The sequence below is a fragment of the Monodelphis domestica genome, chromosome 7 (assembly GCF_027887165.1).
Source record: "Monodelphis domestica isolate mMonDom1 chromosome 7, mMonDom1.pri, whole genome shotgun sequence".
In the NCBI taxonomy this organism is placed as follows: Eukaryota; Metazoa; Chordata; class Mammalia; order Didelphimorphia; family Didelphidae; genus Monodelphis; species Monodelphis domestica.
The window spans coordinates 137,367,838-137,387,054 of NC_077233.1; the positions used below are offsets into that span (position 1 = coordinate 137,367,838).

General features: G+C 41.2%; 1 protein-coding gene across 1 annotated transcript in view; it reads right to left on the bottom strand.

Moving 5' to 3' along the window:
* The window catches only part of RAB26 (RAB26, member RAS oncogene family), a 39,397-nt gene extending 33,466 nt beyond the window's left edge, over nt 1–5,931 (bottom strand). Inside the window, exon 1 of the mRNA XM_016424181.2 lies at nt 5,764–5,931. Within this exon, the coding sequence (XP_016279667.1) occupies nt 5,764–5,850 (87 nt within the window). The 5' untranslated portion in view covers nt 5,851–5,931. The remainder of the gene's footprint in view (nt 1–5,763) is intronic.
* Nucleotides 5,932–19,217: the final 13,286 nt, after the last annotated feature.

Genomic DNA, 19,217 nt, shown 5'->3' on the forward strand with positions numbered 1-19,217 from the left:
GTTTAACTTGTCTGCCAAAACAGTTTTACTAGGGTTTGGCCTCTGTGCACACTATAGCTCTAGGTGAAGGATAGTTGGGAAGTAGACATCAAAGGTGGATGAATAGTCCTTAAAAGGGTTTGGAAAGCCCTCACCCCAGAGGTGCTAGTCCTCCCTGAATACCCCATACACTTACACACCATCTATCTATCTATCTATCTATCTATCTATCTATCTATCTATCTATCTGTCTGTCTGTCTGTCTATCTATCTGTCTGTCCATCTGTCTCTCTCCTTCTCTCTCTCCATCCATCTATCTATCCATCCATTCATCTATCTATCTATCCATCTATCTATCTATCTATCTATCCATCTATCTATCTATCCATCTATCTATCTATCCATCCATCCATCTATCTATCTATCTATCTATCCATCCATCCATCCATCCATCCATCTATCTATCTATCCATCCATCTATCTATCCATCTATCTATCTATCTATCTATCTATCTATCTATCTATCTATCTATCTATCGTCGCATGTAATCACATGTAGGTGCTTACCTATATATAGGTAGTCCTATACAGAGACATGTGTGTGACCATGTGCAATCAGATAACATACTTATGAACATGTAAAAGAGGCACAGCCTGGGAGTCAGAGGACGGAGGTTTGAATCTCATCCCTACACAGGTTGCAATTTCTCTGGCCCTCACTTTCCTTGCCCAGAAGGTGAGAGGTCATACTAGATGAGCTCTAGGTCCTTTCCCTCTCTGAATCTAAAATCCTTTAGCCTGTGTAGTCACAAGCATATTCATGGTCACATAGCTACATGCACATGTAATGGCATACATAGACATGGACACACACCATATCAGAGTCATGGGTGTGTAATCACACATGTCTAGATCCATATAGTTATGTGCGGTTCCAGACACTATGTCCTCATATAACATGCAAGCACATACCCAATTATATGTAGTCTCACAAATACAGACAATCGTAGACATACAGTCATCACGCAGGCAGACAGAGCATGGAACTGGCTACAGATACGGAAGCTCAGGGCAGACATTTTTGCACAGGCAGCTTCCTGGAGGATATGTGTGGAGAAAGAGATGTTTGTCATTCTCCTAAGAGAGATCTGGCTTTCCTGAAGCAGGAGGTCCCTGAAGTCCAAAGAAGGCAGGAAGCCCTCCTAGAAGCCCTGCTTCCAGGTCTCGCCTTGGATGATCCAGGCATTAGAGAAAGAAAGAAGTCTACTCTGATGGATATTCCAGAATGGACAGTTTTATGGAATGCCTATAGCAACTGATGGCAAGCTTCTTACCTCCTTGGCCTTAGTGTTCCATTCTGAGGGCTACACCCCATCCAGCCTTCCCTCTGAGGGGTGCAGGCAAGAATCCTGGTGAGGCCAGAATCTAGCTCTCAGGGATGAGACAGCTCTAAATGGAACCAATGACTCATGCCTCAATAATGACTCTGCCATTGGGGAAAAGTTCCTCCTGATGTCCTAGATCCTTTCTATCCTTCTCTTTGCTCTGGGATAGGAAGAAGAGATTGCATTTTGCAGCTCTCCCTCACTGGCCCCTGCAGTTTCTCTGGCATCTCCTTGGAAAGAGAGATGCCAACCAGACTCGGCCATCCAGATTTCCTAAACTCATTGGCAGCCTGGGTCACAGAGAGGCCCACAGCCACAGGGGGGCACCAAGTAGCTAATATGTCACTGGCTCCAAATTTCATCCCTCCATCTCTGGTAACAGTCAGATTTCATATCTGTCTGGCTTAAAGTGGATTTGCTTTAATTTCCTTAACTCACATGATTTCCTTCTTCTGGTTCATCTTGAGAGACTGCCCCCAGGGGCGGCCGTGGCCAGTGAGAGCCTCTGTGTATGACCAGGGTCAGCTCCCCCACCTCATATCCTCTCCCTCAGAAGCTCATTGCTGATATCATTTTTCCTCAGGTGCAAAATTGAGTATTCTCTCTCCAGATAGCATGCTCTCAAAGGCCCTGGCCCTGCAGGATCTTTGACTAATTCCAAAATGAGGCCCTGAAATACTGGGGCTGCTTGGGCAGGACTTGTACCCTGTGAAGTAGCCTATGAGGTAGCTTCCAATCTGGTGATCCTCTAACCTTCCACCCACTCCTAGCCAGAAGAAAGAGGCCCACATCTCCATTGTGCCTCAGTTATTCTTACTTCTGTGAGTCAATATAATGCAGTAGAGGAGGGGAATCTTACATTTACAAAGGAGAAATTTATTTCTTCTTCCAAAGGGGCTTGTTCTTTGGTCAAGGAGATAGCAGAAGCACAATTTTGAGGTACAAGATGCTAAGAAGTTAAGATGGATGGGGCAGTTGGGTGGCTCAGTGGATTGAGAGCCAGGCCTAGAAACAGGAGGTCCTGGGTTCAAATCTGGATTCAGACACTGCCTAGCTGTGTGACCCTGGGCAAGTCACTTGACTCCCATTGCCTAGCCCTTACCACTCTTCTGCCTTAGAACCCATACACAGTATTGATTCCAAGATGGAAGGTGTTTAAAAAAAAAGAAGTTGAGATGGATAGAGTAATTTCAAGAGAGGGACATGAGCCAAAGAGAAAAAGTCACCTTCTCAGGATCAGCCCCTAGGATTAGACTTAGTTCCTGTGAATCCAGAGTCCTGAGGGGAGGAGCTGGACCATGTTACATGTTCTCTGAGTTCAAACTTGGCCTCAGGCACTTACTGTCAGTGGACCCTGAACAAGTTACTTAACCTCTATTTGCCTCAAATTTAATCACCTATAAAATGGGGATAATAATAGCACCTATCTCAAGAGGATCAAAAAGAGATAATATTTGTAAAAAAGCACTTGGCACAGTGCCTGCTACAGAGTAGGTGTTTATTAAATGCCTTTTCTCTTATTTCCCTCCTCCAATCAATCAACAGGCATTTATTTGGTGCCTACTTTGCAGCAAGCACTGTTATAGGCAATGGGATACAAATGCAAGATCTAGTCTCAATTGGTACCTCACTATGGTATGGTTCTTGATTTTCCCCACAGTACCAATTCTAAACCTCTCTTTCTTCCCTAAACACTTGACCACACAGCTTCTCTTCTCACCAGGGCCTCCAACTTAAGGATCAGTTGTCTATGAGTTAATTCTTTTCTTCTACTCTATACTTCAAAATATCTTTACATTATTCTTCCATTCTCTCCTTTGTTCCAGCCTCTGATGAAAGACTGGGCCTTTTCACCTAGTTAGGGTCAATATCTGACTTGTGACTTTGATCTGTCTCCTCCAGGACTTTGGCCCCTAATCATTTCTTCTCCTCTCATCTTCAATCTCTCCGTATCCACTGGCTCCTTCTAGGCTGCCTACAAGCATGTCCAGGTCTCCCAGTCTTTAGAACACCTCCCTCTAAACCCTGCCATCTCCTGAAGCTATCATTCTACATTTCTTCTCCCTTTCATGACAGAATTCCTAGAAGGAACCCATCCTCTGCTTGCCCTTGTGGCCTCCATTTCCTCACTTCCTACTCACTTTTCAGTCTCTTGCAGTCTGGCTTCCAACCTGCCATTCTGCTGAAACTGCTCTTTCCAATGTTACCAGTGAATCAAATCCAATGGCCTTTTCTCAGTCCTCTTGACCTGTTTCCACTGTTAAGCACCTTCTCCCTCTCTCCCTTTCCCCCCTCTCCCTCCCTCTCCCTTCTTTTTTCTTCCTTCCTTCTCTCCTTTTCCTCTTTCTTTTTCTTCTTCCCTTCTCTTCCCCACTCCCTCTCTCTCTTCCTCTCTCCCTCTCTTCCCCTCTCTCCCTTTCTCTTTCCTTCTCTCCCTTCTTTTTCTTCCCCCTCTCCTCTTCTTCCATCCTCTTTTCCTCTTCCTGTCTCTCTCCTCTCCCTCTCTCTCTGTCTTCCCCTCTCTTCCTCTCTCCTTTTCCCTCTCTCCCCCCTCTCCCCCCTTCTCTCTTCTCCCTCTCTCCTTGACTTCTGTGACAGTGCTCTCTCTTGGTTCTCTTCTTGCTTGTCTGACTGCTCCTTCTCTGTCTCTTTTATTGGGTAATTATTCAACTTTTGCACACTCAGCCTGGTGATTTTTAAGACTGTTCTGTACCTGCTATTCTTTCTAGATTCTCAGCGATTTCGTCAACTCCAAGGGCTTCAATTAACATTTCTGTTCCTTAGACTTACTAATCTAATTAATCCTAATAAAGTTCCTAAATTTCAATACCATTATCACCAAAATATCTAAAAATGGAATTTATTATCTTCTTCCCTTAACCCAGCCTTCCTCTAAATCTCCCTATTTCTGTTCAGGGTACCATCAACCTTCTAGTCATCTAGTCATAGCCTCAGAGCCATCCTTAGCTTTTGCTCTCTCTCACTTAGCAGTGTTCTGGTAGATGTTTAACAATCAGCCCCCCCCACACCCCCACACCTCAAATGTACACAGGACACACTTTTCAGTTTAATTTACAGAACTAACGTTTTCTTCTATACTTTCTTAAGTCTAGACAACCAACAACAAGCCCTGATTTGTAACATTTACAATTTCCAAGATGTAAACGCTCACACTGAAAATTTAACAATCAGTTCTTACAAATTGATTAGGTCTATCTCCAGAATAATCCTGTTCTTTCTTGCCTTGATACATTCAACCATTTGAAAAATCCTTTCATTTCTATCTCTATTATAGATCTTACATTTGTCCCCTTTCCTCCACTTCTGTCCCTCATCACATCTTACCTGTCTCTCTGATTCTAGTCTCTCCTCTCCAATTCATCCTTCTCACTGCTATCAAATTAATATTTCTGAAATGTAGTTCTGACCACGTCAGTCTCCAACTCAAAAAGATTCCATGGATCCTCATTGCTTCTAGGATAAAATACAAACTCTTCAGCCTGGCATTTCAAGCCTTCTACAACATTTACCATTCCAAGCATTTTTATCCCCCCCCCCAATATACTCTCTATGTTCCTGCCAAACTGGTCTGTTCCCCAATTTCAACATTCTCTCTACTGCGTTCATACCTTCCCATAGGCCAGACCCCATGTTCTTCTCATTTTTCTCTCTTATTCATTGATTTTTCTTAGTGCTATTTTCCTCTTCAAATGATCATTTATTTACTTAATCTCAGTACAGTCTCCATTCCTAGAGGAAGTGAGATGACTCTATCTGGAGTGAGAAAGTCCTGAATTCAAATCCAGGCTCAGATATATTACCTGTGTGCCCTAAGCAAATCACTTTACTTCTGCCTGTCTCAGTTCTCTCAATTATAAAATGGGGATAATAGAGGGAACACTTACCTTGAAGGGTTGTTATAAGGATCATATGAATTAATATTTGTAAAGTACTTCACATAGTGCTATATTTGTGCATTTAGTACACAGTAGGTACTTAACAACTGCTTATTTCCTTCCTTCCCTAAATTCTGGAAAACTGAAGTCACTGAAGTTTGGTTCTCCTGGCTCAGAATATGGGGCCTCTACACCCCTCTTTTCTCCTTTGTCTTGGACCTCCTGAGATCACTGGACTTCCATCTGGTCCCCAGCCCCCAATTCTAGAAGATGCTTCCCACCCCTGTCACTTTTCCTGCCTCCCCACTTGAGAATGATTCTCACTGAAGGCTCAGGAAGTTACCATGTCTCCCCCCTCCCACATTTTTAGTCTTCCTGATCTGAGAAAATTGGATGGAGCAAAAAAAGGGCAGATGATAGGGATGATAGATGTTTGATAGGAGTCCAAATCTCAGGGCTTAGAACTTCCCCGCACCCCCGTGCCCTTGCCTGGCATTACGTACCTTTAGAGTGTCCATCGTGCAATCTGGACTCTTCCCCCCACCAGAGAGGTGCTGGCCACCTTGGCCCCAGGTCTCTGGGCTCCCCATTAGTTCCTGACAGTCAGCTCCAGAGCTGCCTGTGGGAACAGCCACAGTAATGTCTGGGCTGGCACTGAGGGCAGCAGCAGCACGAGGGTTGCTCCTGGCTGCTGCTGGGGGGAGGGGGCGGGCTGAGGGGGCGGTACAGGAAAGAGAGCCAAGAGGGATAAGAGGAGATGGGAAACTGGGAGGTTTGGCTGGGGAGGGGAGAGGGAAGGTGGGCTGAGGGAAGGCAAGGAGAGAAGAGGAAAGAGGAAGGAAGAAAACCAAGGAAAGGTGCTGGGTGGGGGCCCTTGGGGAAGGGGTGTTGCTGTCTCATGTATATTCCACAAGAGTGGGCCCCATATGGGATGAGCACTGGGGAAATCCTAGAGCTGGGAGCCAGGGCCCAAGTGCCCATCAGTAAAATGCCCAGATGTTGCTGTTGGTCCTGCTGAGTTCACCTCTGGCCCAATAAGGTTCCTTGGTGCCCTCTCCCTTCCCCCACCTTGGACTATATTCTGGACACCTCCCCTCCAGTGTTTCCAGATGGCATCTGTTGGCTTCCAGAAGGGACCAGGGGCCTCGATTGCCAAGCAAAGATGGTGCCAAATCTCTCTCTCCTGGCAAGCAAGCACCTCCTTTCCTCTCCCAATTCCAGAGATCGTGATGTTCCTGTTATCAGATTGAAGACACCCTCTCCCAGAACCTGGAAAAGGGTCCTTCGTTGGTGGGGCAGTGTCAGAAGTCTTGCTGTTAAGGTAGTGTGATACAGGAATTCAAAGAATATGACATTTCTTTAATGCATATGCTTCATCCGGGTGTAAATTATAACTCATTGAGACCAACTCAATCTGTGCAATTTTTGTCCACATCTTCTTACAAATTCTTTGCAAATAAATAACCTTGCATGTAGAAGACACCTGAGGAATGTGTGTTGAATTGAACTGAAGGTTTGGGGATAAGACTGAAAGGGAATCCCAGTTGATTCTAACCCTTTGTCCCCACCCTTGTTAGTCACTTCTCACACATCTAGTTGATAAAAGGGTAAAAGGCCTATTATTTATTTAATTAAAATGAGAAACATAGCTAATGTAGAAATTTGTTTTGCATGCCTAGAATATAATTTTGTAATTTTTTTTTGTTTTTCTTGCCTTCTCAATGAGTAGGGTACAGGGTAGGAGAAGGAAAATATGACCAAAAAGACCTTATTCACCCTGAAAAGTAAAGATTTGACTTTTACCATGAAAGAGGCATAAATTACAGGTGGGGCCTACCTTAGCAGGATAGTTCCCCAAAGGGCTAAGCACTTATGAGACCAAGTTATCCCAGGAGAATGAACAGTTTGAGTGCAAACTGAATCTCAGCAGGAGGAACTGTTAATTCAAATGACAGAGGATGTAGAACTGAAAGGGACCTTGGAGATGTAGACTGGGGGCAGAGAGTTCCCCATTTTCATGCCCTCCACCCATTACAGGGACCTACTAGAGCCAGCTTGAACAGGTTCTCAAGAGCTAATTGTCACCAGTACAAAAGAGATGGATGGCCCTTGGAGACCATCTAGGATAAAGTAGTCCATAGAGAGGGCAAGACCTACACTAGAATTCAGATCTCCTGCCTTGGAGCCCAGGACTCTTTCCCTTGTCCCACAGCTACACTAATGCTCCATAAAGGGGAAAAGTAAAAATCATCTAAAAACAAAACAAAACAAAACAACAGATTAAAAGTGTTAAATAGCTGTGTGATCCTGGGCAAGTCACTTAATCCCCATTCTATTACCTAGCCCTCCCTGATTTTCTGCCCTGGAACCAATACACAGTATTGATTCTAAGATAGGAGGAAATAGTTTTAAAAAAGTATTAAATAGGCTAACTCTCCTGTATCTAAATATTCAATGGGGGTATTTGTTCCTGGAAATATGAGCAATGATGCTTGTCATGCGTTTTCCTATGACTTTAAACACATTAAAACATTTCTTGGAAAATCAAATTGTCAAAGTAAAAATGAACAAAATGAATTCACAATGTTAAGAGAGAAAAAAGGAAAATATTAGAAAAAATAAATATCTCTTTAATACTTCTTTTCTATTGTTTGGAAGGAACTCTTGCAACCAGCCAAGAATTAGAGGAAATAAATTTTAGGGAGCCATGATGGTGGAGTGAACCAGAGCTGCTCTGTGTCACCAAAAGATCTCTCTGACCAAGATTAAAATATTGCCACAAAACAAATACAGGAGTGAAAAAACCAACAAGGAGGCAAAGTGAAACAACTTTCAAGAAAAGAAAAACTCAAAAGGTAGACAGATAACATCTGGGGCTCTAGGGTGAGAGGAGAACAGAGCCAGAAAAAGGCTGTAGAAAGGAGGGAAGAACAAGCTAAGAGCAAGCCACATCCCCCCACCCCACCTCTGCTGTCACAGGTTCAGAACCTAAGACCATGCCAACATTCAGATCCTGAAATCCTGCCTGGGAAAATAGTGGTACAAGTTCTCATTAGCCCTATGACTTAATTAATCCTAATACAACACACACCTCTTGAAATTTCAAACCTGTGGAGAAGCCCAGAATAGTTTGGGCCGAAGTTGGTTGATCCTTGTGGGCCTAGAGCAAAGCCAGGAATTCCAGTCTGGGCTTGGGATGAGGAAATAGTTCACACTTTAGGGTGAGGACACAATTTACAGTGGTACTCCCCCCATCTTGTTGCCCAAAACTAGAGGTGGAGCTCCAGGACAGGGCAATGTAATAATTAAAAATGGGTTTGACAAATATAAAATTTTTTTAAATTATTGTGGTTGCCATTTATTAAAAAATTAACTTCTTAAGTCAAAATGACTGTTAGCAGCTTTTATTTACAGCAAGATAGAGATATTAAAGAGGGAAATATAGAAAAGAGGTAGAAAAAAAATCACCTAGCTACAAATACCCTAAATGGGAATCTGAAAGTGAATCTCAACAGAATCCAAGGTCCTAATCAGGAAGCTGAAATCTGAAGAGCCAGGAGACACTGAAAAATCCACCAAGAACCTTCAGTGCACATGAGGCTAAGACTGCCAAGAGTCTTTGTTGAAAAGCCAAGGAAGGAAGGAATGAATGAATTTTCTCCTTGGTCTCACCTTTCATAGGCCTTTTCCCACATCATTTTCTGTCTCTCTCACACTTCACAGGAACCAATCACAACCTCCCAGTTTGTTTAGCACTGCCAAAGGCAGGACAGTGCTTGTGGCCTTTAGGGGTGTGAATTTTTTTTTAGTAAGTGACCCATGAACTCTCTTACTTAGTGACCTACCAAGTGCTAAGTAGGGGAACTTAAAATTCTTGATTGATTAAATTAAAAGTTGCTGATTGATTACACCAAAAATAAACAAAGAGAGTTTAATTCTTTCTTCACAGCAATCAAGGGTATGCTTGATTAGATCAAATACACAGTGAGACCAAAGAATTGAGCCTAAGCCTGGGGATAGAATTTGATTATCCCCTGACCTGATCAAGTTCAGAGTGAGATCAAAAGTTTATGCCCAGATCTGAGGAAAGAAAAAAGTCCTTAAGTCATTAGCATCTTCAAGGGTCAAATTGGATCATCAGGGGGAGGGAGCTCTCTTGGCCCTCAGAGCATCACATCAGCCTCTAAGAACTGAAACTGGTAAAAATCCATAAAATAAACTAAAAATAGCATCAAGGAAGGACTGAAGTTTAAGAGAGTACCCCAACTTTCCAGAAAACAGAGCCTACCTATACTTAGATAGGAAAAATGAGCAAACAACAAAAAAGCACCTAACTCTAAAGAATGTTTATGGAGACAAAGAGCAAGGTACAGACACAGAAGGGAACAGTGAAAGCAAAGGAAACACACACAAAATCCAAAAGAAAAATATGGATTGGACACAGATTCTGGAAGAACTCAAAAAAGACTTCAAAAAACAAGAGAGGCAGAGGAAAAGTATAGTAGAGAAATGAAAGTGATGCAAGAAGAAATGGGCCAATTGAAAAAGGAGAACCAAAACTGACAGAGGAAAATCAGGTCTTAAAAATCAGAATTGACCATTTAGAAATTGATGATTTCATAAGAAATCAAGAAACAATAAAGCACAGTCAAAGGAATGAAAAAACAGAGGAAACCATGAAAGATCTTATTGAAAAAACAACTGACCTAGAAAAAAGAAGAGACAATCTGAGAATTATTGGACTACCTGAAAAGCCATGATCAAGAAAAATCCTTGGGCATATTACAGGAAATTATCAAAGATAACTGCCCAGAAATCCTCAAATAAGAAAATAAAATTGAAATTGAAAAAATTCACAGATCACTTCCAGAAAGAAATCCTCAACTGATGACTTCCAGGAATATAGTAGCTAAATTCAAGAGCCAAAATCAAGGAGAAAATACTTCAAGCAGCCAGAAGGAAATAAATTTTAGAGAATTTAACAAGATGGTAATTTTGTATTTTCATTCAATAGACTTTATTGAACACCTACTAGGTGTGAAGCCCTGTGTGCTGGGCATTGACAAGGAGAGATAAAGAAGATTGAGCCTGTTCTCCTACAGTTAAGGAAATTGAGTCCAGAGAAAAGTAACAAAGAATTGCAGTTAAATGTTCATCTCCCTTTCCCTCTCATCTCTCTTTTAATAAAAAAACAACAACAACAACTTTTTTCTGTTCCAAAATCTCTCCCTTTCTCCATCCCTTCCTCTACCCATTGGAAGGAAAGAAATACATTCTTCTCTCTTTTTTCATTTTTTGTTGTGTTTTAAAATAATTTAAACTTTAAAATAATAAAAATATTTAAGATAACAAGAAGGTCTTATTTGTATATGGGTTTGGATATTAAGAGCCAAATTCTCTGAGCTTTAGTTTTCTTATCTAGAAAATGGGACTAATATTTACTAGGTCATTGTAAGGATGAAATCAAATTTTATATATACATATATATAAACAAAATAACACTATAAATGTGAATTATTGTTATCTTATTTTTGCCTCATCTCTTGCCACCTTGAGATAAGGCTGTGGTGGTATCCTGTGAGCTCAATCCAACCTTCAGTGACCCAGTTACCAGCCTAAGTCTGAACTTGTGGAGAAAATCTTAGAGTTGTAAGAAATCTCGTCTGGTGCCTCAGAGACAACAAGGAACTTGCAGGAAGGGAACTCAGAGAAGATCCACCTGAGATATTGAGTCTCTGGATACCAAATATGCTAGAGGTTCTGTGATTCAGGGTAGGGCTGGTTCCCTGTGCAGGGTGTCTACTGGGTGTGCCTCATTGCCTGCCATCTCGGGATGAGGTTACAGATTACATCAAATTGATTCCAGTCTAAAGTGCCCAAACACCAGTTATTTGGTGACCCAGACAACCAGACAGAACTTCCCACCACCTCCACCCATTGCCTCCAACCCCTGCTTATTTATATTTATAGCAAGCTACTATGAAATCAGATTCCATTGCCTTAGCAGAGAGACTTCATTTAGTCATCCCAGTATCTTGAAAGGGTCTCCATACTATGGCAAGCCAACCCCCAACCCCTAATTGTCTTTGCCCTGGTGATTTAATCAGCATTACCTGAATCTGTATTTCCTTTCTATCTCTTCCTTTACAATCTGTGTCCTTCCCTCCTTCTTATTCTATTCTGGAACACCTATACTCTTGTTAATAAATTCCCATTTATCCCTATAACTATATTCTTCACACTTGTTCATCTTTTGTATGTACCAATAGAAACCTACATCATTCCAGAAGATGCTATGTCCTAGGGTGCCCCTTTTATGCCCCTGTATACACTTTGCTTCTCACTTCTGCTTCCAGAATATTCCTTTGTCATCAACACTCAGCAGTTTCCTCTGCTTTGAGGTTCACTCTATCCCTTTATATTACTTGATCCATAGTCACCTGCCACCCTCCAAGGCCTTCTTCCACCTTTGACAAGTTCTACCATTAGCTCACATTCCTCTGCCCCAACCACTGTGCTCTTATTCGGCAATTCAGTTTACTGACTAATGTCTACTTGACACCCTGGCCACCCAGCTAATTAACCTCCTTACTTATCATAACCTAAAAAAATATGCAAGGATAATCACATCTTAACTTTTACCATGTTGCCCCATAAAATTGCTACCCCCTATGATCTTGAATTCAAAATCCTTCTCTGATCATAACCCCTTTCCATTTCTCTGCTCCTAAATGTATTCTTCCTCACTTAAGATTCTACAGCCCCGGAGAGTCCCTGGAGATCCGCTAGAGCGCTGTAGGCTGTGCATCAGGGTCCCAGCAAGTTCCTGGTAGGGAGAGAGTGCCGGCGAGCGGCAGGCCCTCGGAGTCAGGAGAGCCGAGTTCGAGTTGGGTCCTGGTTGGGAGACCCTGCGGACTTCCGGTTAAGATGGCGGCTTAGAGAAAGCTGAAGTTCAGATCTCCGGAAAACCCTTCCCGACCGATCTCAAACTAGAAGCTCCTAAGGCGCCGAAATTCAAAACGATCAACAGCACAGACCCTGGGAACCCTCCTCCTGGACCTGGACCCGGTTCAAAAGGTACGGCTCCCCTTAAAAGCCAGAACCCGAGATCCCTCGGACCTCAGGGGTAGGAGCGCAGAGTCCAAGGCTCCCGGAAGCGGCAGCCGCGCCGGGCTCAGAGAGCAGGGTCTGAGGAACAACAACCCTCAGGGTCTTCTACCCAAGTCCCAGTCCGGGTGAAAGTTACTGCCTGGGGCTTCCGCTGCAGAGAGCCTGTCGGTCCGGGTGAAAGTTACTGCCTGGGGCCTCCGCTGCAAAGAGCTGGTCGGTCCGGGTGAAAGTTACTGCCTGGGGCCTCCGCTGCAGAGAGCTGGTCAAAACAACAGCAACCCTCAGGGCGGGCAAGACAGCCTCACGGGCTGGATCCTGCTATCCAAGTCTCAGTGAAAGTCCTTGCCCAGAGCTTGGGAAAGCTGCAGCCCATCCCCCCGCAGGCCGACGAAACAGCCTCACGGCCAGCGATTCCTCGTGGTCCGACCCTTCCATTCCAGTTCCAGTGAGGCATATTCAGTTTAACCCAGGGAAAGCTCATAGAACTATCTGCCCAGGACTAAAGCGTCTGAACACCAGACAGAGACAAGAAAAACTAATCCTCCACATTCAGAAATGGCAAACTCCACAGAACCACAGAAGCCCCAAAATACCAAGAAAAATAAGAAGAAAGGGGCGACTTTGGACACATTCTATGGAGCCAAAATACAAAATACAGAGCAGACAGAAGATAATATAAAAGAAAATGCTCCAAAACCTTCCAAAGGAAATGGAAACTCTCCACAAACCTATGAAGAATTTGAATCAGAAATGACCAAAAAGATGGAAGCCTTCTGGGAGGAAAAGTTGGAAATAATGCAAAAGAAATTCACGCATCTACAAAACCAGTTTGACCAAACTGTAAAAGAAAACCAGGCTTTAAAGGCCAGAATCAGGCAGCTGGAAGACAACGATCGTGTAAAAGAGCAAGAATCAATAAAGCAAAGCCAAAATACCAAGAAATTAGAAGAGAACATAAAATATCTCACCGACAAGGTGATAGATTTGGAAAATAGGGGGAGAAGGGATAATTTAAGAATAATTGGACTCCCAGAAAAGCCAGAAATAAACACCAAACTGGACATGGTGATACAAGATATAATCAAAGAAAATTGCCCAGAGATTCTAGAACAAGGGGGCAATACAGCCACTGACAGAGCTCACAGAACACCTTCTACACTAAACCCCCAAAAGACAACTCCCAGGAATGTAATTGCCAAATTCCAAAGCTATCAAACAAAAGAAAAAATCCTACAGGAAGCCAGAAAAAGACAATTTAGATATAAAGGAATGCCAATCAGGGTCACCCAAGACCTTGCAAGTTCTACTCTGAATGATCGTAAGGCATGGAACATGATCTTCAGAAAGGCAAGAGAGCTGGGTCTCCAACCAAGAATCAGCTACCCAGCAAAACTGACTATATACTTCCAAGGGAAAGTATGGGCATTCAACAAAATAGAAGACTTCCAACTTTTTGCAAAGAAAAGACCAGAGCTCTGTGGAAAGTTTGATACCGAAAATCAAAGAGCAAGGAATACCTGAAAAGGTAAATATTAAGGAAAGGGGAAAATGTTATCTTCTTCTTTTACTCAAACTCTCTTCTATAAGGACTACATTTATATCAACCTATGTATACTAATATATGGGGAAAATGTAATGTATAAATAGGGGGTAAAGAAAGACCAAATAGAATAATGGTTCTCACACAAAGATTCACAGGGGAAGGGGAGGGGAAGAAAACTCCTATAAGAAGGAGAGGAAGAGAGGGGGGGGGGTTACTTAAACCTCAATCTCAGGGAAATCAACTCTGAGAGGGAAAAACATCCAGATCCATTGGGATCTTGAATTCTATCTTACCCAACAAGGGTAAGGAAAAGGGAAAACCAAGGGGGGGAGGGGGAGAGGGAGAACAAAAAGGGAGGGAAAGAGAGGGGGGAGGGGGAGGGAACAAAAAGGGAGGGACTAAAAAGGGAAACATCAAGGGAGGGGACAAGGGGGACTGATTCAAAGTAAATCACTGGACTAAAAGGTAGAGCCGAAGAAGAAAAGGTTAGAATTAGGGAAGGCAATCAAAATGCCAGGGAGTCCACAAATGACAATCATAACTTTGAACGTGAATGGGATGAACTCACCCATAAAACGTAGACGAATAGCAGAATGGATTAGAATCCAAAACCCTACCATATGTTGTCTTCAAGAAACACACATGAGGCGGGTTGACACCCACAAGGTCAGAATTAAAGGATGGAGTAAGACCTTCTGGGCCTCAACTGATAGAAAGAAGGCAGGAGTGGTAATCATGATATCTGATAAAGCCAATGCAAAAATAGACCTGATCAAAAGGGATAGGGAAGGTAATTATATTTTGTTAAAAGGGACTCTAGACAATGAGGAAATATCATTAATCAACATGTATGCACCAAATAATATAGCACCCAAATTTCTAATGGAGAAACTAGGAGAATTGAAGGAAGAAATAGACAATAAAACCATACTAGTGGGAGACTTAAACCAACCATTATCAAATTTAGATAAATCAAATCAAAAAATAAATAAGAAAGAGGTAAAAGAAGTGAATGAAATCTTAGAAAAATTAGAATTAATAGACATATGGAGAAAAATAAATAGGGATAAAAAGGAATACACCTTCTTCTCAGCACCACATGGCACATTCACAAAAATTGACCATACATTAGGTCACAGAAACATAGCACACAAATGCAAAAAAGCAGAAATAATGAATGCAGCCTTCTCAGATCACAAGGCAATAAAAATAATGATTAGTAATGGTACATGGAAAACCAATTCTAAAACCAATTGGAAATTAAACAATATGATACTCCAAAACCGTTTAGCTAAAGAAGAAATCATAGAAACAATTAATAATTTCATCAAGGAAAATGACAATGGCGAAACATCCTTTCAAACCTTTTGGGATGCAGCCAAAGCGGTAATCAGAGGCAAATTCATATCCCTGAAAGCTCATATTAACAAACAAGGGAGAGCAGAGATCAATCAATTGGAAATGCAATTGAAAAAACTCGAAAGTGATCAAATTAAAAACCCCCAGCAGAAAACCAAATTAGAAATCCTAAAAATTAAGGGAGAAATTAATAAAATCGAAAGTGATAGAACTATTGATTTAATAAATAAGACAAGAAGCTGGTACTTTGAAAAAACAAACAAAATAGACAAAGTACTGGTCAATCTAATTAAAAAAAGGAAGGAAGAAAAGCAAATTCACAGCATTAAAGATGAAAAGGGGGACAGCACCTCCAATGAGGAGGAAATTAAGGCAATCATTAGAAATTACTTTGCCCAATTATATGGCAATAAATACACCAATTTAGGAGAAATGGATGAATATATACAAAAATACAAACTGCCTAGACTAACAGAAGAGGAAATAGAATTCTTAAATAATCCCATATCAGAAATTGAAATCCATCAAGCCATCAAAGAACTTCCTAAGAAAAAATCCCCAGGGCCTGATGGATTCACCTGTGAATTCTATCAAACATTCAGAGAACAGTTAACCCCAATACTATACAAACTATTTGCCATAATAAGCAAAGAGGGAGTTCTACCAAACTCCTTTTACGACACAAACATGGTACTGATTCCAAAACCAGGCAGGTCAAAAACAGAGAAAGAAAACTATAGACCAATCTCCCTAATGAATATAGATGCAAAAATTTTAAATAGGATACTAGCAAAAAGACTCCAGCAAGTGATCAGAAGGATCATTCACCATGATCAAGTAGGATTCATACCAGGGATGCAGGGCTGGTTCAACATTAGGAAAACCATCCACATAATTGACCACATCAACAAGCAAACTAGCAAGAACCACATGATTATCTCAATAGATGCAGAAAAAGCCTTTGATAAAATACAACACCCATTCCTATTAAAAACACTAGAAAGTATAGGAATAGAAGGGTCATTCCTAAAAATAATAAACAGTATATATCTAAAACCAACAGCTAATATCATCTGCAATGGGGATAAACTAGATGCATTCCCAATAAGATCAGGAGTGAAACAAGGATGCCCATTATCACCTCTACTATTTGACATTGTACTAGAAACACTAGCAGTAGCAATTAGAGAAGATAAAGAAATTGAAGGCATCAGAATAGGCAAGGAGGAGACCAAGTTATCACTCTTTGCGGATGACATGATGGTCTACTTAAAGAATCCTAGAGATTCAACCAAAAAGCTAATTGAAATAATCAACAACTTTAGCAAAGTTGCAGGATACAAAATAAACCCACATAAATCATCAGCTTTTCTATATATCTCCAACACAGCTCAGCAGCAAGAACTAGAAAGAGAAATCCCATTCAAAATCACCTTAGACAAAATAAAATACCTAGGAATCTATCTCCCAAGACAAACACAGGAACTATATGAACACAACTACAAAACACTCGCCACACAACTAAAACTAGACTTGAACAATTGGAAAAACATTAACTGCTCATGGATAGGACGAGCCAATATAATAAAAATGACCATCCTACCCAAACTTATTTATCTATTTAGTGCCATACCCATTGAACTACCAAAATACTTCTTCACTGATTTAGAAAAAACCATAACAAAGTTCATTTGGAAGAACAAAAGATCAAGGATATCCAGGGAAATAATGAAAAAAAACACATATGATGGGGGCCTTGCAGTCCCAGACCTCAAACTATATTACAAAGCAGCAGTCATCAAAACAATTTGGTACTGGCTAAGAAACAGAAAGGAAGATCAGTGGAATAGACTGGGGGAAAACGACCTCAGCAAGACAGTATACGATAAACCCAAAGATCCCAGCTTTTGGGACAAAAATCCACTATTCGATAAAAACTGCTGGGAAAATTGGAAGACAGTGTGGGAGAGACTAGGAATAGATCAACACCTCACACCCTACACCAAGATAAATTCAAAATGGGTGAGTGACTTAAACATAAAGAAGGAAACCATAAGTAAATTGGGTAAACACAGAATAGTATACATGTCAGACCTTTGGGAGGGGAAAGGCTTTAAAACCAAGCAAGATATAGAAAGAATCACAAAATGTAAAATAAATAATTTTGACTACATCAAACTAAAAAGCTTTTGTACAAACAAAACCAATATAACTAAAATCAGAAGGGAAACAACAAATTGGGAAAAAATCTTCATAGAAACCTCTGACAAAGGTTTAATTACTCATATTTATAATGAGCTAAATCAATTGTACAAAAAATCAAGCCATTCTCCAATTGATAAATGGGCAAGGGAAATGGATAGGCAGTTCTCAGATAAAGAAATCAAAACTATTAACAAGCACATGAAGAAGTGTTCTACATCTCTTATAATCAGAGAGATGCAAATCAAAACAACTCTGAGGTATCACCTCACACCTAGCAGATTGGCTAACATAATAGCAAAGGAAAGTAATGAATGCTGGAGGGGATGTGGCAAAGTAGGGACATTAATTCATTGCTGGTGGAGTTGTGAACTGATCCAACCATTCTGGAGGGCAATTTGGAACTATGCCCAAAGGGCGACAAAAGAATATCTACCCTTTGACCCAGCCATAGCACTGCTGGGTCTGTACCCCAAAGAGATAATGGACACAAAGACTTGTACAAAAATATTCATAGCTGCACTCTTTGTGGTGGCCCAAAACTGGAAAACGAGGGGATGCCCATCAATTGGGGAATGGCTGAACAAACTGTGGTATATGTTGGTGATGGAATACTATTGTGCTCAAAGGAATAATAAAGTGGAGAAGTTCCATGGAGACTGGAACAACCTCCAGGAAGTGATGCAGAGCGAGAGGAGCAGAACCAGGAGAACATTGTACACAGAGACTAATACACTGTGGTATCATCGAATGTAATGGACTTCTCCATTAGTGGCGGTGTAATGTCCCTGAACAACTTTCAGGGATCCAGGAGAAAAAAAAAACACCATTCATAAGCAAAGGATAAACTATGGGAGTGGAAACACCGAGAAAAAGCAACTGCCTGAATACAGAGGTTGAGGGGACATGACAGAGGATAGACTTTAAATGAACACTCTAATGCAAATACTATCAACAAAGCAATGGGTTCAAATCAAGAAAACATCTAATGCCCAGTGGACTTACGCGTCGGCTATGGGGGGTGGGGGGGAGGAAAAGAAAATGATCTATGTCTTTAACGAATAATGCTTGGAAATGATCAAATAAAATATATTTAAAAAAAAAAAAAAAGATTCTACAGCCCCATCTGTTCTTCCAGTCTGTCTCCCTGTTATGGCTTCTCATTCCTCCTTTCACAGTTTTGGCCTTCTGGTTGACCAGGTCAACCATTGTTGTTATCTTTGAATCTCTATTCTCTATCTTGAAAATCTCATTCACTTGTCCTACCACTATTCATGCCTTGTCAAGTCCAAACCCTGAGTACTGTCCTCATTATTTATCTTCATCTCTGCTCTGCCTTTCAAGATGCTGAATGTTGCTGGAGATAGTCATGCAATCTTGATAAGTGATTGAGAGCATTTTTAATATAATTATAAATTTATTTCTTCATCTGAAAATTGCCTATTCATATCCTTTGACTATTTATCAATTGGAGAATTATTTGTATCTTATGAATTTGAATATGTTTGAGAAATAAGGTCTTTATCAGAGCTACTTGCTGTAAACAGTTTCTCCCAGTTTTCTCTTTTTCTTCTCATCTTGGGTGCATTGGTTTTGTTTATGCAAAACTTTTTAAACTTAATATAATCAAAATATCTACTTTGCATCCTTTAATGCTTTCTATCTCTTGTTAAAGCCTTATTTTCTGTCTTCCCTCTATGACAAAGGGGCAAAGGCTAGGCAAATGGGGGTTAATTGTCTTGG